The following is a 26,892-nucleotide window of genomic DNA, read 5'->3' on the forward strand; positions in this document are numbered from 1 at the left end:
AATCCTTCACCACGATGAACCTCTTCCAAATAACCACTCAGATTGTTGATTTTTGATGAAGCAAAAGAAATGTTAAGCAGAGAAATGTTATTTCTGAACTCAACCCTGGATAGGTACTAGGAGATAGAATGATTTGGTAGAATCTAATACTACATGTAGTACCTGGCATATCTGTCATCTGATATCATGACAAAATGAGATATCAATTTTTCTATCAAGTCATGGATGTTTCATCATTGACAGATATGCGATTCTTAGATTCTTTCTGTCTCCTTTTGAAAAGTACAGTGCATGTACAAGTCATACATTCATGTCAATTTGTTTTGTTTTATAACTGGGATTATTTTACTCTGACCAGGAGCCCTGTTAGTCTTGTTAGGCCTGATATTAACAATTGATTGTATCAATCATGAAAGGCAATCAATCGGATAAGCCAACTGCAAGAACTATCGCTAAACTTCAATTGTGTTAGTCCCAAGGAGTGATGTAAAACGCTGAAGTTTAGGTGAGATAATGTAGAAAAAATATTATGATAGTCTTGGACATTTTAATTGTTGTTCTTGAAGCAACAATTGCTTACATTATAAATCCCATTGATGATTTGCTTTTAATATGAGACCAAATCTGACCCTGACTCTGGCTATGACTCTATAACCATGGTCCTACTCTAGTAGGCCCATGCTCTAATTATCTATTTACTCATTCAAAAATTGATTTTAAAAATAATCCTATTAAGAGTACCCAACAGTTAGAACTCTGTTTTTTTAATGGCATATCCTATTTTCTTTGGTGTTATGGAAAAAAAATGACAAAGCAATTTTGAATTGCAAAATTTGTTACTGAATGTAGACTTTATCTTATGCTTAATACTGCAAATAGGTTTGATCTAGATTTCCTGCTGATGAATGGAGGTTTTGTTTATTGGATTTTTCTTTGTTTATTAGAATTGTTAAATGTTTTATTTTGGTGTTTATTTCATTTATTGGCAAACTATACAAATCAAGCAAATTACTTTTGAAAAAAAATTGTATCCCTGTATGTTACAAGCCGGGTAATATAGGAGCGCCTTGAGCACCTAACAAGATGGATATGTGCGCAACATAAATACCCTATAGGGCCTATATTAGTAAGCCATTGATGTGAAAAAAAGGTTGTGATTTAGACCATTTAGTAATCATATTTTGAAGAAGAAAATCTTTGAGTTGAGAATATATCAATATTTAATATCAGCCATCAATGATATGTGATAAACAAATGTGAATTTCTTATAAATCAGAACATCCTGATTTGAAAAGTGGATTGTGAGATTGAGGCACGAAGGTTGCACATTCAGCCAATTAGAATGTTGACAGAAACTTTCATCTCTGATGACTTTCATATTTTTCAAACATATGTTTTTAAAATAACAAGCTTTTTATGGCATACAGTATCTCCAATGATGACTTTCATTTTGTGTAGTTGTATACTGTTATTTCTATTATGATTATATTTATTAAGATAATCGTTATTGTAGGATACACATATTCATGTTTTTGAATATGAAAAGTTATCTTGCTAATGTTTGCAATATTTTTTCAGTGTAGGCTGTAAGGTTCTTTAAAAAAATAAACATAGACTTTGCACAGTTTCATCAAATTAAATGTTGAAATTAAAAAAATTGAACTTTCATAGAAGTGCCTAACATTTTTCTGTGATTGTATTTTTGTGAATTCCCAATTAAGAAATCAAACAAATGTTAACTCCCAGACAAGGACTTGTACAAAGTGAATTAAGAAGCAATAAGATAATGAAAATATATGATTTAGTCTACAAAAATTTTCTATCTTGAAACAAAGTTGCAAAATATTGACTGTCCTTGAGGGGAACATCAAATACATACTATCGCCCACAACAGAATCATATTGGCCCAAGTCCTTAGACAAGGGCAATATGGTTCTTTTAAGGGCAACATATTTGATGTTTCTCGAAAGAAGAGCCAGTCAATATTGTTATTACCTAAGGCGGTACAATGTGTAATTTATATGCATGTTTGCTTATCACTACTGCTGATTTCAGGTTATTCACGAACTTTAATAACAAAGTAAAAATATATAAGCAATTTTGACGTAAATTGTTACCTTGTAGTTGCGCATCATGCATGGCGCACACATACACTAAACGCATAGAAATCTTGTGCTTTGGTTACGTTATCTACAATGCGTTAGTTCATAAACTGGTTCCAGTCAGATTTCTCAAATACTGAAATTAGCAATCAAAATTGGCTCCTACTGCATAAGCACACTAACAGAAATATGGCCAATATTGCTCTCTGTTTTGTACAGGATTCCTATGGCTATGGGCAAAGCCCTGAGAGGGAAATTATGGCAAATGTTTACCTCATTGGTCTCGGATTGAAAGTACATGTAGCGAGCGAAATATGACTTTTATTTATCTCCTAAAGTGCTGTGTATAGGAAATAATGTGGAATATAGAATAGTACTACTCTGTTCATAAAAAACATATCTCAGTCTAAGCAGAAAATCTCCTATCTTTCAGAATCAAAATTGATTTGCATAGTTATATATTTTTGTCCATGATTTGATGTAATGATTGTTGTGCCGGTATCCAAGGAAGAATACAATAATCAAACATTTTTTAAACGCAAACTCTTAAACTTGACAGTGACATTGCATCATGTAATATGGTAAACTTGACGTCTGTAGATGACATACTGTGATTAATCAAATTAACCTTGCATTGTGGCTTGATATGAGACGGATATCCCTTTGATCTTATCTCTATTAAATTGAATTTTCATAAATTCTCTGACTTTATTGCTGTTACACTGATTTTCCCAACAAGAGGACGAGAGGAAAGCCTGGCTTGCATTATTGTATACTGTGTAATATACAAGGGGAATTAAGATAAAACAACATTTTAGGCCAAAAGTAGGTATCGTTATAAACTAGCATGCAAACACAACTTGGAATTGCTCTTAGCAGTTTCTCAGTGGTTATACGGATTGGATGTAGATCAAAATGATATTTCATTTTTCAAGTTACATTTCATCACAAAGTCTTTCTTGTTTGCATGAATTGCAGGTTACATTTTGTGTTTGAAATGCTTGATCTATATATGCCATATCTTTACATTAGGCTATCATTCAAATCAACTTGATATATGAAAAGCCAGCTATCAACCGCATAATTCTTCTGATGTCAGAATGGAGTGCTTTAAAGAAATAACATTTGTGGTCAAATTATAAATCTTCTTTTTGTTTACAAAGGAAGAATTCTTCCACCTGCATGACAAAAATATGGCATCACTGTCTTTCTGTAGATGAAATTGATATGTGGTATATGAAAAAAAATTGTTGCCCTTGTTTGGGAAACTTGCCAAGCCTTGAGATGCACAGATTGGTGTCAACAAAATGCAACTAACTTGTATTGTTGCGTGACTGGTCAGTCAAGTCTCAGAGTAGATCCAAGCATATGTCAACCTAGTGACCTTTCCTCAAAATGAGTCAGATATCCCATGTATTTGATATCCGTACATCCACCTTAATTTCTGATCTCCGTTTGCCTCCCCCTCCCCCAATCGTACAGGGTTTCTGGAAGCTTGAGTGTGCCAAACAAAAAACTCAACCAGGAAGTGGCATCTACAGCTGCACCATGGGCACTGTGATGAGTAGTCAGAAGAAGGGTTGGAAGGTGAGAGGCGTGGATCAGATAGATATGCCAGCAGAGTTGGAGAAAACAGCACCAGATAGAGGGAAGACTGACCTGGAGGAGGATCTTGCTTCTGAAGCAAAAGAAGCAAAAGAGAAGTTGGAGAGGTGGATACAGGAGACTTCTGAAAACATGGAGTATCTGCAGAGCAGCGATGACTACGCTACAGAGGAGTGCTTCAAGATCTATGATAACCTTCGGAAGGCCAGTACCTTGAAACCAAAGTCCAATCGAGTCTTGCTGGCAGATCATCTGCTCTCTTTGGGATTTGTGGAGATATTTCCCAGGATGTGGAATGACCTTAATAGTTATCAGATGTATATTGATGAACCTGTTCCCAAAGCCAAACAAGCGCTCACCAATCTCAAGAGAATGCTGGGGAGTTATTGGAACTTTACGGATTGTTCTGATAAAGTCTGTACTGAATTTGGTAAATTGAAATGCTTAGACTTATTAATTGAAGGGCTAAAGGATCCTGAATTGAGTGTTGATCGTTTGAACGATGATGGAAAACGTTATGTTGTTAAAGGAATTCTGGGAATCTTGCATAACTGTTGTAGGAGAAAGTTCAAGAACCGTGCTCGTTGTTATGGTGCCATAGATAACCTGCAGGAATTATCAACATCATCATACCTTATTGTTCGGGCAAAAGCTTTCATAATTCTGGCATACGTTGCCAAGAAATCCGAAGTAGAGAAGCTGCAAACGAACGATGCATGCATGAAATTCATGCTGAAGATGATTGAAGAGGCTCTGACGTACAAGAATCATGTGACCAAAAAGTATGGCTTCAGTGCCTGTGAAACCCTACAGGGCTTGAATCAGTTAGCAATCAATGACGAGAACAAGAAATTGATTGTTGAGCTTGATGGGTTGACATTGATTGGCAAGATGCTGGCAGAGAAATGCACAGATGAAGAGAAAGAGACTGCAGCTGCTGCTATTTGGCAACTGGCTTTTGTGGATGAGAACAAGGAAAAAATAAGACAGGATCAGCAGATAATTAAGTGTATGTATCTTTTGTCATTCTTACAAACATATGCCTTGCAGAAGGAGAATGATATTAACTCATGTACATGTCACTATATTTCTATTCTGGATGTGCCAATACCAAGTGGTGTTCAAAATAAATGTGTACATAATGCACCTCTGGTTTCAGACCTGGCATACCTTACATTTCAAATAAACAAATTTCCCAAAGGGTGTCCATTTACTTGTCTGGGTGTAGATTGACTATTCCTTTGTTGTCATGGCAGGAGTATAAAATTGTTATCTAATGATACCGACATTCACTGACCAAAAAAAATCATAGGCCCCCAATATTTTCTTTAAATATAAGAACAGTATTGCTGCAGTGTCACCATAGGTACATTTTGAATTGACTTGAATTTTTTTTTTAAGTCAGCATAAATATGTTTCCTTTTATTCCTCTTCGACAGCTCTCATGTTCTTGAAGAACAGTGAGAACGCAGCCATCAGGGATGCATGTACTGGTGCATTATGGGAGATCTACGACACTAAGGTTCCTCTTGGTGTACACAATGACAAATCTGAGAGATCCTTGTCATCCTCTACCATTTCCATCAATAGTGAGTCTCCACACATCATGATCAGCTACCAATGGGATAGTCAACAGAGAATGATAGAAGTCAGGGATCTACTACAAAAAGCTGGATTCAACGTATGGATGGATATTGATAAGATGGGTAAGTCTTAGGACGAAATTAACCATACAGGTTGGGGTTTTCTCAACTGTTTAAAGGTTGTATTATTAGTCCTTCTAATTAATATTTTGCAATCAACACTTATTTTCTCAATTTGAGAGAATTGCAATTATTTATAAACAGAAATCCTGATAATAAAATCATTGACTAGTCCTAAGGCCGATAATTTTTTTTTTGCATGGAGAGTTTTATCGCAGTCTCCTTGGCTATATTTTATATTCATATGGAATAAGGCATATTCGGATGATGCAGTTACATGGCTTTGCCAGGAAATGGCCATCGACCATCTCAGTGGTCTATTTTTAATGAGATGAATTTAAAATGAAGATTAAATTTTAGTGTGAAGGAATTCTCTGTCACTCACACCGTCTCTCTCCATCTCATAATTTGCATTTTCCCTGTTACTCCTTATTTTTAATCTCTTAAAGCTCTGTCCATTAGGGTTCCTCTGAGCCGTACAATATTGAGATGTATCTATATCCGAGCTAGCCCCCCCCCCACCATTGTGACTCCTCTTTGAACCACACGCCTTCTTTTCTCCATCTCCCACTCTCTTTCTCTATGTCTGCCCCTCCCCTTCCCACTCTCTCCATCTTCCTTCCCACTCTCCCCACTCCTGTCTATTCCCCACCCTCTTTTGGTCCATTTGCCACATCACACTCTAATTAGTCTAACATATCTCCCCAAACCACAACATGATCCAAGAACCAATCCATGTCATTAAACGATGAGATATGGTTGGTCGTAATGGGATTCTGAATAACATGGACACCCTCAATCAGTATCTGTTGGATATTCATTTTATAAGCCTGCTTGTTTTTGCTGATTAGTGTTGGAGGATTAACTTCTTTCACTTCGCTGCTGATAGATTAAGCAACATGTGAAGTCAAGATTATCTCCCTAGAAGAGGTGGAGTAACAAGCTAATGAGTGTTGTCTTAGTTTTAGAGATACATTATATTTATTAATTAGAATGAAAACTGTTACGATATCAGTATGGATATCTAAGCACTCCATACACCTCCCGCAACATGGATACCATGCCTGTTGATTGACCTGCCTAGCTGGCCTGTATAATAAACCTGTATATACGTTCATACCAAAGTCTCCACCAGAGCCCTTTGTATTGGATCATGGTGGCAGCTGAAACCAGTGATCGCCTTTGAAATGACAAGGATCAAGTAACCAGCTACTGTATTGTTGGGAAGTAAACTGCATGTCTTTTTACCGAAATTCGCATGCTTCATAATCTACTAACCCAACGGGCGCCCGCGAGTCGCCGCCCGCTAGCCCCGGCTATCGCATCGCTACTGTACCGTACCGTACTGTGCATACCCAATGCACTGTCACAGCAAATCACAGTGTTGTGAGAAGGAGCGAGATGCTAACGGTAACTGTAAACAATCAAATATAGCCTGAATAAGTTATAACTGTGTTCAATCACTGGCACAGAGGTCTGCATCATAAGATCAACATACACTAAAAGTTGATAAAACCTAAATTACTTAATTTTCTGGACTGGAGTGTGAACAATGAATTAATATTTTCCTAATATTAATTGTAAATCTGGAGTGTGAGAAGTGAGTGGGAGTGACCAGCATTTTCACTGCATGAAACACCTAATGACATTCACACAGGGCTGTGAGTGCGTTACAGGTATCATCACCAGTCGACCTGTGACTGTAAGGAGCGTTCACACGTGGATATAATCAGACATTAATATCTACACTCATTCATTTAAATACCTAATACGTACAGCGAACATACACAATGAGTAGTGGAAAATATCCAGAAATGAACTGGGAGGCAACAGACCTACCAGAAGAGTTCCAGCTTTTCAGACAAAGAATGGAGCTGATTCTAGCAGACCAAGACATAACTGATCAGAGAAAAGTGGCTATAAAAATCAAGATTGCTGTAGGCAATGAAGGCTTGCGTCGAATCAATGCATCGGGGCTATCAGAGACCGATAAAGAAAAACCGCAAGAGCTATGGAGACTATTAGAGGCACAGTTAAAGGTCAATATCAATTTTCGCATACACCGCTTAGAGCTAATGCGGTACAGGCAGAAACCAGATGAAACGATCGATGAATTCGTTACCAGGTGTAGGGACAAAGCCAAAAATTGCGATTTCGAGGAAGCTGAGTTAAATGAGCGAATCATGGAGCTAGTGATTGCGTCAACTCCAAGTCTCGAATTCCAAAAGTCATTGCTAGATCAACCGAAAGGTTACAAGGTCGAACAAATTTTGGTAGAAGGTCGTAAATACGAGGCAGTTGCTGCGAGCCGACAATGTCTTGAGACACTAGACCCTAAACAGAATATCGATTCGTTCAAGCGTAACCAGGGACGAAAAGCATGTGGTAACTGCGGACGTTTCCACAAACCTCGTCAGTGCCCTGCGTATGACGATGAGTGCCGTGCCTGTGGCACCAAGGGCCATTGGGCCAAATTCTGTCGTAAATCGAAAAATGATCGTAGTCGTAAACAGAATCGTAGATCAGATGACCGAAGATCCGACACGGTATCTGATGATCGTAAACCAAAACAAAACAAATCACGATCAAAGTCGAAAAGTCGAAAGAGTAAACCAATAAGCGAAATGGACATAACACATGATACTACCACAGATCATGATCATTATCAATCTACAGATAGTCCATTCAACGTAGCACAATTCGACACCATACACACTAATGGACCACACACAGTTGTAAATCCAGAAGGTACTGTAGCATTTGCTAACATTGACATAATATGCCCACAGAGAGTAGGTCAACATAAGCTTTACCTAAAAGTGGACTCGGGGGCAAGTGCTAACACTATCACTGTACGTACCGCCAAGGCAATTTACGGTCCAAAGTGGGAATCAGTAGTGAAACAAACAACAATAAAACTTATAGCTTACGGAGAGACACAGATTCCATGTAAGGGTACACTGGACATAAAGTGTAGATACAAGAGTACAAAATGGTCAACACATACATTCTATGTAGCAGACGTCAAGGGTCCAGCGATCCTAGGGTTGTTAGGTTGCACTGACCTTGGAATTATCACAATTCACTCAATGCACAACGAAACACCTACAACCAATCCTAAACCTAAACAAACACCTATCACAAGTGTAAGGGATCTCAAACAAGCATATCCGAATCAGTTTGACGCTATTGGTAGTTTCCGAGGGAAGGCAATGCTTCATGTCAAGGATGATGCTAAACCTACCATAGACGCACCCCGCAAGTGCAGCGTACACTTGAAAGACAAAATCAAGGCGGAACTGGACAATATGGAGCAGCAAGGAGTCATCAGAAAAATTGAGTACCACACCGATTGGTGCAGCTCCATGACCACTGTTGTGAAGAAAGATGGATCCATCAGGATTTGTCTTGACCCCAGGAGGTTAAATGATGCCTTGAAGAGATGCCCGCACAAGGTACCAACCTTGGAAGAGGTCCAACTTGTCTTCGCAGGAGCTCAGTACTCTCTAAGTTAGACGCGAAGGCTGGTTACTGGTCGGTTCACCTAGCAGAGGAGTGCCAGGATCTCACCACATTTCGTACACCATTTGGAAGGTACTGCTTCCAAAGACTACCATTTGGGTTATGTACTAGTCAGGATATCTTCCAGCAGCATATGGATAGGATTGTCCAAAATGTGCCAGGCTGCATATGCATCGCAGATGACATAGCGATCGTAGGAACAGTGATGTAACTTTTCCGGAAATTGCCGGATTTCCGGTATTTTCATGAAATCTCAACTTTTCCGGTTTTCCCTCCCTCGAAAGTTGCCGGAAAACCCGGCCCCTTCGAAATTTCACGATCGGCACGTTCTAAAAAAAGACGATCGATCGCCAATGTGTTTTGTACATGTGCTTTGCTTGCCACGTGAATCGCGACATCTCGGCTACTGAGAAATTCGCTCTGATTACGTTACGGTCAGTATACAGTGTATACTGACCGTAATTACAGTATTCAATGCACAGAACGCTCGCTGTCTGAAATTCTGATGGTCGAGCTGTCGCGAGTTGGCTTGAATGCGGAAGTGAACCCTGGTGGGTGTTTCATAAAGCTGTTCGTAAGTTAAGAGCGACTTTAAGAACGACTGGTGATCCTTTCTTACGCGCGTAACCATCGCTAATGAATATGCCGTTACCACAATAGAAGGATCACCAGTCGTTCTTAAAGTCGCTCTTAACTTACGAACAGCTTTATGAAACGGCCCCCTGGATCGCAATTTCCACACACAAACGTAAACACATGCACATGTGCCGCACATATTTTGTTTGCCAACCTCTCGTTCGGACTGTGATTTAACTCGGAATTAACAGCGTAAACATTGCTTGGATAATTTTGTTATTGAAGTGATCGGATCAGCATTACATTTTTTTACGGTGCTTAATATTTTTTGTGCAAGAATTCGGGAATTTGTTTGAATTGTAACTTGCAATTTGACAGTACTTTTTAATTCGTTCTCGCTTGAAAATGGATGGTACCGTACATCGTGTAAATCAAAAAAGGACATCGTTCGCGACGCGGGTTTAAACGTTGCTTGGCCTTGGAGCCTTGGACTGTTTTATATTGAAGTGATCAGATCAGGATTACGTGTAAGTTTCGTTTATGATGCTGAATATTTCATTTTTTGTGCAGAAATTCGCGAATTCCTGTGGCCCCAAATGTGCAATAATTCTCTGGCTTCGGGGGGCATCGCCCCCCGACCCCCACCGGGGCGTTGCCCCTGGACCCCCGGCCGTAAGGCGCGAGAGCTTCGCTCGCTTCGCATTTTCAGGTTTTTATACAAAACTCCAGTTACATCCCTGGTAGGAAGAACGGAGGAGGAACATGATAGGAATCTCTACCTACTCATGGAGACGGCAAAGCAAGAAGGCTTAGTGTTCAACAGCTCCAAATGTACTATCAAGAAGGAAGCCATCAACTTCTTTGGTTCCAAGTACACTAGATCAGGTATCTACCCAGATCCGAGCAAGGTAGAAGCTATCACCTCGATGCCATCACCCAAGGACAAAGAAGATGTTCAGAGATGCCTAGGATTATTCACATACCTAGCAGCATACATTCCTAACTTCTCAGAGAAGTCAGCGCCACTTCGAGAACTTCTACACAAGGAAGTACCATTCATCTGGGACGATGATCATGAACATTCCTTGAACAGCCTGAAAAGTGCAGTATCATCAGGTGCATGTCTACAATTCTATGACCCAAAGAAAGAGACAACTCTTGAGGTAGATGCATCGATGAAAGGGCTAGGAGCATGCCTGCTCCAGCAAGGCAAACCAGTTGCATTTGCATCCAAAAGTCTTTCCACTGCACAATCCAACTATTCCAACATAGAGAGGGAAACCTTAGCCCTAGTGTTTGGTATCAACCGCTTCCATACATATCTGTTCGGGAAGGAATTCACCGTCATAACAGATCACAGACCATTGGAAATGATATGGAAGAAACCTCTTAGAAGTGCACCACCACGTCTACAGAGATTGCTTATCAAAGTCCAAGGATACCGATGTCAAGTCAAGTATCGACCAGGAAAAGACATGATTCTTTCCGATACCTTGAGCCGACTTCCTAATCCCAAGGAAGCACGCGATGTTCCGCTAGATGTCAGAGTGGAATCCATCTGCTCTGAAGCCGAAGATTCGCACCAGATTGACTTGATATACTTCGGACAACACAAGAGAACAGAGCTTCAGAGAGAAACGGCTAATGATCCTGTTCTCAGATCACTATGGCAAATAGTCACTCAGGGATGGCCTGAGACCATCCAAGAATTGCCGACATCCCTTCGTCAATTTTGGTCTTACAGAGATGAAATTGGAGTATCACACGGAGTACTCTTCAAGGGAAGTCAAGTCATCATACCGAAGACACTAAGGAATGACATCCTTAGACAGCTTCATCTAGGACACATGGGAATCGAAAGCACGAGACGACTTGCTCGTGAGACAGTGTTCTGGCCAAACATCAACAAGGACATTGATCAGTTGATAAAGCAGTGTGAAACATGCCAGAAACACCAAGCAAGACAGCAGAAAGAGCCACTGCATCCCCATGATGTACCACCAGCACCATGGACCAGACTGGGAAGTGACTTGTTCATGCTCAATAGACAAGAGTATCTACTTGTTACTGATTACTATTCCAAGTATCCGATCATTGCTAAGCTAACCGATACATCCAGTGCAGCTATAGCAAGACAGATGACGGGAATCTTCAGTCTGTTCGGTCCACCAGAAGAGATTGTGTCCGACAACGGTCCACAATTTGTCGGGAAACCATTCCAAGACATGTGCAAGAAGTGGAATATCAAGCACATCACTTCTTCACCGCACTATCCAAGATCCAACGGATTAGCTGAGAGAATGGTTCGTACAATCAAGAATCTGTTGACAAAGTGTTCTCAAACTAGCCAAGACAGCCAACTAGCCATGATGCACCTGAGAGCAACACCAGTTGACAATAACTTGAGATCACCAGCAGAGATGTTGTTTGGAAGACCCATCCGAACCACATTGCCAAGTCACTATCTTTCGAGAGATTCTACTGCCACCGAGTTTCTCTTGAATAGGCAAGACAAAATGAAGGAAGTGCATGATCGACATGCAAGTTCTGATCTGCCACCACTGCATGTAGGACAGCCAGTGAGAGTTCTGCATCCAAGAGACAACACTTGGATACCAGCCAAAGTATCCAAAATCTGTGAAGAACCTCGATCCTACGAAGTTTCAACGCCGAATGGAGGAATCTTGAGGAGAAATAGATCTCACTTGAGGGAAATTCCATCCACCAACCCAACTCCGAAGCGTGTGAGGTTCGACGAAGAAAACCACTCCACAGAAACTCAACCAGAGGAAGACAAAGCCCAACGAACACCAATGTCTAACTCTAATCAATCTCAACAGACACACTCACAAACCACGAGGTCTGGACGCACTATTCGCAAACCAGAGAGATTCATGTTTGAAGATTGAACATTATGAACACTCTAAACTCTCAAACAAAGAAGAGAAAGAGAAGAAAGAAGAACACTGAAGACATTAGTGTAGTTTTAAGTTTATTATATGCATGTATAAACATTGTACATTATTTTTGGTATGTCAAGATAGTGTTCACGAAATTATCAAAAGACACTATAACCAAAAATTATTGTTTGGAAATATTGATTTCAGGATCAATCCGGTTATCCAAATTATTTTCAGTTTTGCACAAGATTGAAGTTATGTAAAATTGAAGATGCATACAGTTTATCACAAATTGGTATTATTCTCACAAACCAAACAATTTCTATATTATTATCTGATAAATCATAACCAAGCCAAATTACCAAAATTTGCAGACTACCAAAAGTATTGTTTTAAAACAATATCATTGAAATTTGAAATTCTCAATCTTATCAGAAGAAGGGGGATGTTACGATATCAGTATGGATATCTAAGCACTCCATACACCTCCCGCAACATGGATACCATGCCTGTTGATTGACCTGCCTAGCTGGCCTGTATAATAAACCTGTATATACGTTCATACCAAAGTCTCCACCAGAGCCCTTTGTATTGGATCAAAAACTGTTAATGAATCCAAGATGTCAAGAAGTTTTTACCCTAAATGCTGTTAAGATGATAACATGAAGTAACCATTTTGTCTGGTAGTCCACTAAAATAACAACATAATAAACTAAGAAGATAAAAACGCCTAGCTTTTGTAATAATCTGATGAAAATCAGAGAGTGAAGGGGAAATGAAAATTAAAAATTTAGAGGAGTATGCAGATCATATAATTTGTAATATTGAATACATTTTCTAGATTTAATTTTATGACGGTCGGTGTCTGTCCATCCGTCCGTTAACTTTTCCTTGTAAACGCGATACCTTCAGTTAAACTTAACCTAGGCTCATATAATGTGGTGTTTATGATTCTAGCATGGATCCCAGGAAACCTGTATTACTGAGGTCAAAAGGTCGAAGGTCACGCATATTATCATCTTACCTTTCTGAAGTCCTTGTAAACACGATATAACTTCAGTTTGACTAAACCTATGCTCATATAATTTGGTGTGTATGATACTAGCATGGATCCCAGGAAGCCTATAATATTGAGGTCAAAAGGTCGAAGGTCAAGGTCACACTGACATGTTTTCATCTTACCCTTCTGAAGTCCTTGTTAACGTGATAAGCTTAGTTGAATTTAACCTAGGCTCATATAATTTGGTGTGTATGATACTAGCATAGATCCTAGCAATTCTATTGATTTTGAGGTCAAAAGGTCAAAGGTCAAGGTCACAGTGACTTTTTTTCATCTTACCCTTCTGCAGTCCTTGTAAACATGATAACTTCAGTTTAACATAACCAAGGCTCATATAATTTGGTGTGTATGTAACTAGCATGGATCCCAGGAAGCCTATCAATATCTAGTTTTTTTTTTTTTTTTTTTTTTTTTTTTTTTTTTTCGCGACCATAGAGCAGCATGGACTTGTTTTGATTTCGGCCCTCAAACCCGGGACAAAATCCACCCGAATCGTATTTATTTCAGCTGATAATATTTTGTAAAGATGAATAATAGCAATGGCTTCTTCTCAACCTTCACATGGTAAACAATATTTGCTCAGAAATCGTGCGGTTGTGTCGGATTCTGGTTCTGAAGATTCAACCACTATGTCTTCAACGTCGACGAACACAACTGAGGAGGCGCTTAAGAGTCTACGTACAGATCTTGATGGTTTCGCTCAGCAAGTACTAAGTAAGTTAGATACATTGAGTAGCGGCATTTTGAGTATTCAACAGCAGATTAAGACCATTAACTCAACCCTAGCCGATTTACAAATCTCAGTACAAGATACAGCAGATAGAGTGACTGAAATAGAGCAAGTGAAAATACCAAATGTTGAGAAAGAGGGAAAGGATGTTGCCAAGAGACTGACTGATGCCATTACAGCATTGGAAATACATGACCGTAAACAGAATCTATTGTTTTACGGAATCCCCACCACAAGCACCAACAAGTCCCAGAGGAAAGCAGTCACCGAATTACGCAGCGCCATTTCCAAGCTTGGATTTTCGCCCCAGCAAGCGGAGGATATCCCGATAGTGAACGCCCACCGCATACCCCGAAGAATTCAAGCTGAGAAGGCTCGATCTGATGCGACACCGTCAACACCGGATCCGATCATCGCAAGATTCGTAACGATGTTCGACCGTGACTCCATACTCCAAGCATACTACGAACAGCAGCGAAAGCTTCCCCCTGGAACCAAGATGCCTTTCACTCTTCGCACAGATCTTCCTCCCAAATTGAAAGAGAAGCGTTACAAGTTGGAGATTAGTGCTTATAGGCTTAGGAAAGAACAAGGAAAATCTACCAGAATTCGACTAGTAGGAACTGATCTTTCTCTTGAAATGCGTAACAAAGGCCAAAAAGAAGCACCATGGGTTAAACATGTTGACTAAATTATGGCAAGCCTGTGCCTACCGATAAGCTGACATACTACATCTGGATAGATAGTATTTTCGTGACACTTTTTTATAGACTATACCAAGATTTATTGATATCTTTTGAGTTGAATTTCAAAGTCAGCTATTATTCACTTTAAAGTGAAAGAACTTATTATTTCTAAACCATATCAATAATATTTTGCTTTCATTTGATATTACATCAAAAATCGGTCATGTTTTTTTTCTGATTCACTGTTGGCTTTTCGGCCGGAGAGTATAAAGCTCTGGCTGGGGCAGTTAATGGTGGGTCGGGTAAATGTGACTCATGCATGGTGTATTCTGGTTTATTACAACTTTCTTTGGTCAAAAATAAAGCAAACTGGGATTTTATACAAACTTATGCAAATAAACTGAAATTTGCTTATTGCTGTTCATGTACATCTCAGTGTGCCTGCATGTAGATGAAAAGAAAAAAGTGTTAAAACTAGTCAAAGGACCAAAGTAACATGCATGAAGTAAGAAAATTGTTAAAGCTAGTCAAAGGACCAAAGTAACAATGTCATGTATGAAGCAAGTTGTTAAAACTAGTGAAAGGATTAAAGTAATATGTATGAAGTAAATAACTTCATGTTTTCAGTTAAGAAAAACAATGGTTTAAAAATTTATTTTTAGCTTTAATTTATTCATTTATTTTGCTTATGCATTGGAGTAACCATGGGTGCATGGGTAAGGAGTACCTACAGGTATACGCATGCAGTGAAAAGTATTCAATATATTTCAGGTCTGACATTAGAGACTATACTATATTTGCAAATTCTTTTTCAGGCCTCACCTGTTTTTAATGTAATTTACATTATTTGAAATTACTAATGACATGTCTTGTGCAGTGACAAAACGTAAACTACTCTAGACATGTCTATCTACACATGCATACCATTTTCTTTTCCTTGCTGCATATTGCAATGTGAAGGCCAGTATGAAATTGGAAAAGTCTTATGAATTGAGAAGTTAAGAAAGTTACTTATTATTTCAGCTGTAAAGTATTATGAAAAGTTGTGACTTTAAGTGGGTTGGATACCTTGTCACAATGTCAAGTTTTATGGAAGGATTTCACATGTATGTTCGATATATTGTCTACGTACATGAATTTGTAGATGTCTTTGTTCTATGTTCGTATAAAGAAAAAACCCACAGTAGATGTGTTACAACTTTAGGAAGAAATGTCTTGCAGAAAACATTTTATGTTAAGCTATCGAGTGTTTTGTATAAGGAAACAAGAATGTTGTTTTATTATGGCTGATGTTAAAATAATAACGGTAAATTGTAGAGGACTAGGTGATAAGAATAAAAGGAAGGATGTGTTTGATTACTTATGCCGTAAAAATGGCTCAATCTATTGTTTACAAGATACTCATTTTGATGCAGGATTATCTGACATAATCAAACAAGAATGGAATGGAAAAGGATTTTTCAGTTTTGGAAATACACAATCAAGAGGAACTGCCATTCTATTCAATCCTAAACTTGATTTTACAGTAAATCAAACAAAAATAGATCCTGAAGGAAACTGGGTAATTTTGGATTTGGTAATGGTTTCACTGAAATTCACATTGATATCATTGTACGGACCAAACGAAGATAATCCTGATTTTTATGAAAAGATAGGGAAAATTGTAACTGATTTTGATAATCCACATATCATTATATGTGGTGACTGGAACTTAACACAGGATCAAAATATGGATAACTATAATTATGTAAACATAAACAACCCAGAGCTAAGGGAGTGGTTGAAGAATTAAAAAATAAATTTGAATTAATTGATCCATGGAGACAACAAAATCCATATGTTAAACGTTTTACATGGAGGAGAACATCTCCAATAAAACAATCCCGTTTGGATTTCTTTTTGTGTTCAAAAGAGCTTTTGTCTATTTTAAAAGAAACAGATATATTGCCTGGTTATCGAACAGATCACTCAATGGTCACTTTAAGTCTTAGATGCTCTGATTTTGCAAGAGGTAAGGGATACTGGAAATTTAACAACTCCCTCTTAGAAGATCAAGCGTATGCAAACTTAGTAGTTGAAAAAATTATTGATCTTAAAAAACAATATGCTGTATCTCCATACATAAAAGAGAAAATTCAAGATATACCAAGTCAAGACCTGCAGCTGACTATAAATGACCAGTTGTTTTTTGAAGTCTTACTAATGGAAATAAGAGGTTCAACAATATCTTATTCTGTGAAGAAGAAAAAAGACATGATTGAAGAAGAGGATTTGTTAGAAAAGAATATACAAAGATTAGAAAGTGAACTGAGCTTTAATCCCAACAGTGATCTAGAAAGACAAGTATTAGAAAAACGTATTCTACTTCAAGAAATAAGAAATGTGAAATTGAAAGGTCAAATGATAAGAGCACGTATAAACGCCATTGCATATGGAGAAAAACCTTCCAAATTCTTTTTAAATTTGGAGAAGAAAAGAAATGTTGAGAAAACTATGTCGTCTATAACTTTGAGCAATGGATCAGTTGTTGACAACCCAAAAGAAATAACAGATGAATGTAAAAAATTTTATTCAAAATTATATTGTAACAAAGATCATACTTTAGACACAGAAAGTTTTTATGACAGGTTAAAGAATTTGGAGATAAACAAATTAAAAGACCATAACATGAAAAGACTAGGTGGTCCTTTAACCTATGAAGAAGTGACTGAAAGTCTTAAAAAAATGAAGAATGGGAAGGCCCCTGGTTCGGACGGATTTACAGTAGAATTCTTCAAGTGTTTTTGGAAAGAATTGGGACATTTTTATGTCAGAGCAATTAACTATTCTTATAAGACAAAGAAGCTCTCAAATTCACAAAGATTGGGAATTATTTCTTTAATACCCAAAGGAGAGAAACCTAGACAATATTTACAAAACTGGAGACCTATAACTCTTTTGAACACGTCATATAAAATTGCATCTTCTGCTATAGCCAATAGAATTAAAAATATATTGCATGAAATTATCCATGAAGATCAAAAAGGGTTCATGAAGAATAGATATATTGGAGAAAATATTCGTATTATTTATGATACTCTCCATGAAACTGAAGAATTGAATACTCCTGGGATGTTGTTATTACTCGATTTCGAGAAAGCTTTTGATTCAGTTTCACATAATTTTTTATACAAAGTCTTAGAAACATTTAATTTGGGGCCTTCCATTCATCAGTGGATTCAAACGTTTTATAATGAAAATATGTCTTCAGTATACATAAATGGTCATTTGTCAGAACGTTTCTTTATAAATAGAGGCTGTAGGCAGGGTGATCCCCTTTCCTCTTATTTATTTCTGTTATGTGCTGAAATTTTAGCAGTTATGCTTCGTCAAAATGATTGTATTAAAGGAATTGATATTAAAGGAAATATTCGGAAAATTACTCAGTATGCAGATGATACAACCCTCTTTTTAGATGGTTCGGTTGAATCTCTGAACAGTGCCCTTTCTGTTATTGCGATTTTTTATTCACTTTCAGGATTGAAAATTAATGAAGGTAAAACTAAAATTGTTTGGATTGGATCGAAAAAATATAGCCCATACAGAATTAAAACAAAAATGAAACTCTCGTGGGTCGATGATGGCTGTTTCACTTGTTTAGGTATAAACTTTTCTTTAAATTTAGATAACATTGTATCTCTTAATTACATACCTGCCCTAAACAGGGTGAAGCGCCTAATTCAAGTCTGGTCAAATAGAAACATAACCCCACTAGGTAAAGTAACTCTTGTTAAAACTCTTTTTCTTTCACAATTTAATTATTTAATTTTGTCTTTACCAAATCCATCACCTGTGTTTATAAAAGAGCTGGAAAGGGTTCTGTTCAGTTTTTTGTGGAATAAAAAACCTGATCGTATCAAAAGAATTCAGATTTGTAATTCCTATATGGAAGGTGGTGTGAAAATGGTAAATATTGAATGTTTCTTTATGTCGTTGAAATTAACCTGGATACGAAGAATGCATAATGGATTCATGGATAATATATGCTTCAATTCTTTTTTGCATGCCATCCCTTTTTCAGACTCCAATTTTTTACTTTATAGTCATGGCTATTTAGAAAAGTTTGTTAATACAATAACAAACCCTTTTTGGAAAGATGTACTTTCCTCATGGTGTATTTTTCGGAAAGCAAATAGATGTTCCAGTAGAAGAGAATTCTTTTCTGAACTCCTATGTCATAATGAGGACATAGTTATTAACAGAAATCTAGTTAACTTTAGGCACTGGAGTCAAAAGGGTTTAAGATTTGTCAACGACTTAATAGGAACAGATGGTCGGGTTTTAAGTAGACAAAGAATTATTGAAGTGTACAATGTTTCCATTGATTACCTTACATATTTCATTATAAAACAAGAGATCAGTGAAAAGTTAGAGAGTTTTTCGCAACCTGATAACGATTTTGTGAAGTTAACCACTCCATTGAGACCAAATGTCATTACTGTATTGATGAAGCAAAATAAAGGTTGTAAAAATATTTATGTTCCATTGGTGAAAAAAAAGGTATCTAATAACTTTCAAAGAAAAAAAAAATGGGAAGAGAGAATCGGAAAACAATTCTCACTGGAGAAATGGCGTTGTTTTAATTCTATACCATTTCAAGTAATGACAGATGTTTCAATCAGGTGGTTTCAATATTGCTTAATTAACTGTATTATTCCAACGAATTTGTATTTGTGCAAAATCCAAGCTAAAGCAAGTAGTACTTGTACTTTCTGTACCTCCCAAGTTGAAACTATTGAACATCTGTTCTTTGAATGCCACTTAGTTAAAAAAGTATGGGCATACTTTGAAAGGAGACTGTTTGAAAGATGCAAATTAGTATTAAAATTAACCATGGAAAATGTTCTTTTTGGAATTACTCCCATTAAATATAATAGAGCCTTAAATACACTGATTATTTGGATAAAATGGATGATATATAAAATCAAATTAGCTGGAATTCGTCTTATGCCACAGAAAATCCTCAACGAGTTAAAGAATTATTTTTTGTACGAAAAAGCTATTTCATGTGAAAATATGCAGCAAGCATCTTTTGAAAAGTGTTGGTCAAATTTTATTAATCTTTTCGACTAATGTCGAAAAGATTGTCAACTAATGTCGAAAAGATTTTCAACGGTTTGCGAGATACAATTTTGCATCTTTTTCTTTCGTTCTTTACATAAATTAAAGCTATGTTTTTGCTTTTGGTACCGTAAATGATTCATTTTGTAATAAGACTGTATTATCAGCTTTTTATACTGTTAAACACTCACTTTCTGATTATTTTTGTACATTGACTGAAAACAAATGTAAACTGAAGCCATATTGATTATGCAAGCAGATCTACATGTAAACTGATTATATATTGAATAAAACACCCTACTGTGGGTGAAAAAGAAATTGGAAAAAAAAAATATCTAGTTTAAAAGGTCGAAGGTCAAGGTCACACTGACATGTTTTCATCTTACCCTTCTGAAGTCCTTGTTAACGTGATAACCTTAGCTGAACTTAATCTAGGCTCATATAATTTGGTGTGTATGATACTAGCATAGATCCTAGCAATTATATTTATTTTGAGGTCAGAAGGTCAAAGGTGAAGTCGCCATCCACTTTTCTTGCTTGACCAATAGCTCAATTTTCCGCATTACAGACGGGCATATGATGTGCTCGCCTTAGCGACACTCTTGTTCACAGAAGTAAGAGGCAAAGAAAAATATTGTTCATTTACTTGTGCCATACTGTCAAATAATAACTACAATGTTGTTTTAATCATGAATGTTTATTGTTTGTTGTTTGATATAGCTGGAGACATCTTGGGTGCGATGGCTCAAGCAGTGGAGAGGTCTGCTCTTGTTCTGGTGTGTATGACTCAAAAGTATTTTGAGAGTCATAATGGGCGCACAGGTAAGATTTATCACTTTGGTATTGGTAACCTGACCCATTTGGTGCCATCCTTTATAGATACCTTTATAGATGTTTTCAACGCAGCTCAGCGACATTTTGTATTACAGAGTCATTGAGATATTTAACCCAGGGAGCTGCGGCCCACGAAGAGGGTCGGAGCCCAGGAGTCGTCCGTGTAATTTTAGGCAGACATGGTTACTCTCCAAAATGGGTTAGAATGGGTTCGCAATAGCACTGGAAATAAAAGGGGAAAAGTAGATTATGCGCTTACCTCGATTGTGTGGATGAAGATCTATTGTGACACAGAATCCTAACATCGAGGCACAAACTGGACCCTCAAAAAAGGAAAAGTTCTGTCTCGTTTGTTCTCCTTCTTTCAAAATTGAAAACAAAATGGCCGATCGATACCGAGAACGAAAGCAACATTAGAGGTCTAACTTTTCCTTTTTTTGAGGGTCCAGTTTGTGCCTTGATGTCAGGATTCTGTTTCATGATAGACCTTTATCCATATAATCAAGGTGATTGCATAATTTATTTTTTCCCCTTTTATTTGAGAGCAGCACAATGAGGGTAAATTTTTTTCTGATGGAAAACACGCCATGGCTTGGAGTCGAACCCACGTCCCTCAGATTAAAAGACGAGTCATGCCTTCAAGACTGCTTGTTTTGGCATTCTTGTTTTATCTTAGAAAGATTTTGTTTTTGTTGTTACGCTACGAAAACCCGCCGCCGGACATTTGTCATAAAATAGAAAACAATGACTAATCCAAAAGAAAAGGGTATATTAAAGGCAGTAGGTGAACCCACCATTGTAGTCTTGCTGCATGAGACGAATCATTCCCGGGGGGGGGCACTTACATTGACGAGTGGATACCATGCGCGACCAAAAAAACATGTAAAAAGGATGTCTTTTTCAAGATAGGTCACGTTGCGTACGTAACGTGATAAGGGTGTCAAAAACACAAAAATAATGAAAAAAGGGTATCTATTTTCGCTAGGAAAGCTACTTGTTTAGGGTCAAACTTGCGGGGATGATAAAACAAGATTAAAATGTTCTATAAAGGATGTCCTTTTTGCCCCAACACTACGTGTTTAGAGTCCGATTTGCGCGAGGTGTGAAAGTGGGGCCGTACTAATTAAACCACTGAAATGGTGTGTAATATAAAGGTAAAACCGACGGACCCATGACATAACAATGAAATGTCGCTGTACTTGTTTAGGAGTTCATTTCAGGGAATACTTGCCAAGAGTGTCGATTTGTTTCCAATACTTGTTAAGGGTATGGTTTCAAACGCCAATACTTGTTAAGGGGTTCATTTTCAGAATATGGTAAATACGGGTTTAGGGTGCTTTTCGAGACCCCATAGTCGTGCATGGTATCCACTTGTCAATGGAAGTGCCCCCCCCAGGGAATCATTTAGCCTTATGGCAAAGATAAAACTGCAGTCTTCACCTAGATTGTAGTATAGTACATGTAGAATGAAGTCAATGTGGTTACCATACATGTATAATTACAACTGTGTTCTGTACTCAGTAGCCATTTCTCATTATTGAGTTATTTTATTCATGACACCATTTTTCTTTCTTTTGATTTTTTGGTTTTGTGTGCTATACAAATGACTTTAACCAGTTGGCTTAAGTTCAAGTGAAAGACATTTGTTTAATTATAAATCAGTTAAAAATTTAATGAAAGAGTAACATAAGACCTATAATGAAAGGAATATTTTCTCCAGATAAGGTGACTATCCAATTACTCAGCAGCGTGTATGTTGGACCGACATGAATTTCCTGTGACAAATTTTCCAAAATTAAGGGGTAACTGCATAATTCACTCAGACTACTCTTAACATGGATGTATATTGTACCTGTCAGGGCTGCTACCTCTTATTGCTTCACGTTTTTTTTGGGGTGGATGTGTTTTCATTTAAACAGGAAATCTGAGTCAATTAGACCTTAGCGATTTATTTTCATTCTTGTGTTTTAAATCTCCTATATCTATTTAATCAGAATGATGTTCCTTTATGAAGTCTTCATGTTATTATAGAATAATTGCTGCTACACACAATTGTTTGCTACTTAAGTACTTATCTTTCAATATAGCTGTTACAGAATAACTGTATCAAGTATAAGTGACCTAATTTCTTCAATTTCAAGGAACCTTTTACATTTTCATCCACACATGCTGTTCCCAGCAAAGCCTACCCACGAAGACAGCCTATAAATGTGTGATTTGATTTGTAAATGCAAGTTTGGCTTAATTTCTTGAATTTCCTGGGAGCGTAATAGTTTGCTGTAGACCTCAAACCCCAGCCTACTTCAACACGCTAATTGACCTTTGAAACAATTAGGACAGGAAAGTAGGCAACTACACTTTTGAAATTCAACCCTGCTGCCCTTCGATTGCTTCCAAGGAAGTTATATAAGACCATGTCATACTCCAATAGGAATCTTAAATACTGTTATAAGACAAAAACACTTTTTGAATAAGAAAAATAATTTGCCTCTCAGAACGAGAGCCTTTATTGTTAATGTTGTGGAGCTGCCTTTTGTGTTGTGACTGGGATATTGGAGGGTTAACTAATGAGTAAGAGGAGCAGGCCTTGATTGTCTAGAGGGTGGTTGTTTCATGGTTGTCAGCGAAGCGTTAGCAACATGCCATGGTAAATTTCAGATTTGACTCACACAGGAAGTCATGTCATATCAAAGTAGATTAATGCAGAGCAAAGGAGGTGCCACATGCTATTGATTATGGTTAAAGGGATAGACTTGTACTCCCCAATTTAGCTTTTTCTTTGGGTAATGACAGTTTAATTATGGCATCCTATTTCATGGGTAAATGATCCCTCTAGCTGTAGGATTAAGATTCGGCTTACCTTAAAATCCCACTGCAAAGTTTGAACTATAATGAATTTATATGAATAAATATCCAAGCTAGAAAAGTGTATTTGTTTTTTTTTCGAACAAAAGGAAATGTGTCCTTTAAATGAAGTTTAGTTTATTGATTACCGGTTTATATCGTCACCACCATTATCATCATATCAAGTAATGAATATACTCAAGCATTCTTGGATATAAGACTATTGATTTTATGATAAATCTATTATATATGAGGGAGAGTTATTTTTCATTTATCTGTAAATATCTCTTCTCCTTTTTATACAAACTGTTAAAACTTTCCTGTTTTTCCTCAAAACTGTTTCTGTATTCAAATATTCAATTATTCAACTGGAGCGATTTCATGTGTGTTTGTTCATTTGTTTTTTTTCTTTTTCTTTTTGTTGTTGTTTTTTCAATCTAATTTTTAAATTGCGACATAATTACCTTCTTTCTATCTGGTAATCATGTAGTTGTGTTGACATCCTTTAAGCATAGCAGATTCCATGCTGGGGATTAAGGGATCTATAAAGCAGGACCATTGGAGTTAGATTCCAGAAGAACCCTGATCCCAGCATCCTTCCTCTTAAAACTCAATGAGTCATGACATCATCAAAACCATTAATTGTTTCCTTGCTATTTCTCTGTTTCTCATTCTGTAATCCGCTCACATTCCCCTTATACAGAAGCGACCTACGCCTACAAACTGAAGAAGCCCATCATTCCTCTGCAGTTGGAAGAAGGTTACGAGGGAGAAGGCTGGCTTGGTGCTTTGGTGGGGACCCTTCTGTATTACAAGATGTATTCCAATGAGGTCATCCCGGAATCATTCCCGGCACTCATCAAGGAGATAGGAGACAGAGGCAAGATGCCCAAGAAAGTATCGGTCAGGCAAAATGGTGAGCATGCGAAACCTTGTTCTCTTTTTCAAAACTTTAGTCTTTATTCTGGAATATACTATAAATGCCGTGGTGTATATGACTATTAACAGATTGAAAACCTTACATTCTGATTTGGGAAGGGGATTAATGTATGTGTATGAGTCTCTTACCCCTGGAGATGGGATGAATATAAGTAAGTATCCTTAATGCTATTTGTGAATAAGTGCAAGGTTACATCTAGAAATATACATGAATTTATTGAGAAATGATTAGTGGCTCATTTTTCCTCCAACTAATATGGGATGACTTACTTTCAGTGTTTGCATGTTGGCAATGATAGGCCTACCTTTGAAGTATTTCTCTATTGTTTGATTGAAATGATCAATTTGCATAATGGTATAACATTGCTCTAAATTATATTATTTGAATAACTCCCCAGCGTCATATTAACAAATATCATTAATTATATTAAATCCAGGAATAGAACCGCAGAAATCCATGATCACCACATCACCTCCACCCCGCCCAGAGGCTCCTGTTCTTCCTGCCAAGTCTTACAGCAAGGGCTCTATGAGTAGTGTCATCTCCAAATGGAGCAAGGAACAGGTCGCAGTGTGGCTGGAGTCCAACAACATCCACAGGCTGCATTCTACCCTCAACAATCTGAACGGAGAACAGCTGGTCCAGATGCGCAAACAGCTTGCCAGGGCTCCAGAGTTCTTCCATAAGAACCTGAAGGAAGAGCTCAAGCTTGGGTTCATCTCCATCTTGTCTCTGACAGCTGCTCTTGATAAACTGGCAATCTGAAGAGGTGCTAAATTCAAGATTGTAAGGTACCAATATGGTTTCAATGAAGCGGCAAGAGTGTAGTCCACAGGGTAGGAACTTGCTGGTGGTCTTTGCTGATGTGGATAGCGAGACTGATGGTATTAATATTTCACCAATACGGAAGCAATGAGTTGGACGTCAAGTTTAAGAGTGAGTGAATTGGTTTCCATGAAGCCATGATTGGACCAACAGTAAAGTGTGATCTTTTAAACCTGGTAGGATTGTTGGTTTTGTCAGTATAGCCAGGAGGACTGGCCCTCTCAAATTGTGGCAACAAATGATCAAGTATGATCTTACCAGCAATCAGACTCCTGTATGGTCATTTTGGAGAGATTAGGATATTTAGGGATTCTTGCCATCACAGTTTCAGTATCCCAATTGAGAGCACTTGAAGAGGGTCATGCAAGGTTTTGGTAGGGACTGCTTTTGTGTTAGTAAAGCAGCAGTTATAACTGTCAATGTATGGTAATATTTAGAGACTTGGATTTGCAGTAGATTCTTGCTTTGAGGTTGAAAAAGGATGGTCCTACAAAGGCATGAAATATTGTGAGGGGTAAAAACAAGTGTATTCTTCTTGTTGATTTAAAAAAAGGTACATATATTGCATAAAAGTGTGTGTTAAAGTGAGAGGGGTAAGAACTCACTGATTACTCTTCAAGCAAACCTTGATCAGGTCATGGAGTAGCCAATTTGATATTGGATTGAAGATTCAGGTCAATCTTCCAATAGCATTTACAAATATATATATGTAAAAATAAGAGGATTTAGAGTTGGTGAAGATGAATGTGCAATAGATGAAAAACATGCATTTTATTGACTTGACTGTTCAAAATCCTGAGATGCTCAAATTAGCAATGTTTAGTGTTCACTATATCTATCATTTTTTGTGAGACTCTTAAAATGTGTGTCATATGGATCACATAATGTCAACCACACCCGATTACTTCCTGTTCTTGTGATATCAGTTTGATTGATATGAACCTATGAACCATGCCTCCATGATTTGGCTGAAATATAATGAAAAATGGCCATGATATGAGATATGGAATGATGCATGTTCACACCAGTCATGTTGGCAGGGTATGTTATTAGTCACAGAGGTTTACCAAGTTCTGACCCTCATGATGAGGTACATACTCTACAGGTCATCAATATCTGATTCCATTCCAAGGCCATGCATATAATATCATGATAATACATGTGCAATTAATGAAAAAGTATGTGATTTTTAGGTCTGTGTTCATGCATTCATGATTTTATTACCCAAAGTACCATTTTACTTTGAAAACTCATGGGGTTATTAAATAAATGTTGTGGCAAGAACATTATTTTGATTGCAACCCAATAGAGAAATTGGATGTGAATTTAATGACACCTTGCTACAGACATCCGTGTACGATTTGTCCTGACTGTGAAATACAGTGCATTATCATTTGTACCAATTATTGAGACCACATACAATTATGCAATGAACCAAATATATATATAAGATTGAACGCTTGAG

The 26,892-nt window shown here is 37.4% G+C and overlaps 1 protein-coding gene across 3 annotated transcripts in view; it reads left to right on the forward strand.

Annotated features, from left to right (window-relative positions):
• LOC121418766 overlaps positions 1 to 25,490 on the forward strand; it is a 37,290-nt gene extending 11,800 nt beyond the window's left edge. For all 3 annotated transcript variants that reach the window (XM_041612864.1, XM_041612865.1, XM_041612863.1), the window contains 5 exons: positions 3,585 to 4,716; positions 5,147 to 5,413; positions 20,705 to 20,806; positions 24,366 to 24,578; positions 25,039 to 25,490. In XM_041612864.1, the coding sequence (XP_041468798.1) occupies positions 3,651 to 4,716; positions 5,147 to 5,413; positions 20,705 to 20,806; positions 24,366 to 24,578; positions 25,039 to 25,367 (1,977 nt within the window). In that variant the 5' untranslated portion in view covers positions 3,585 to 3,650 and the 3' untranslated portion in view covers positions 25,368 to 25,490. The remainder of the gene's footprint in view (positions 1 to 3,584; positions 4,717 to 5,146; positions 5,414 to 20,704; positions 20,807 to 24,365; positions 24,579 to 25,038) is intronic.
• The last annotated feature ends 1,402 nt before the right edge of the window (positions 25,491 to 26,892 follow it).

The sequence above is a fragment of the Lytechinus variegatus genome, chromosome 7 (assembly GCF_018143015.1).
Source record: "Lytechinus variegatus isolate NC3 chromosome 7, Lvar_3.0, whole genome shotgun sequence".
In the NCBI taxonomy this organism is placed as follows: Eukaryota; Metazoa; Echinodermata; class Echinoidea; order Temnopleuroida; family Toxopneustidae; genus Lytechinus; species Lytechinus variegatus.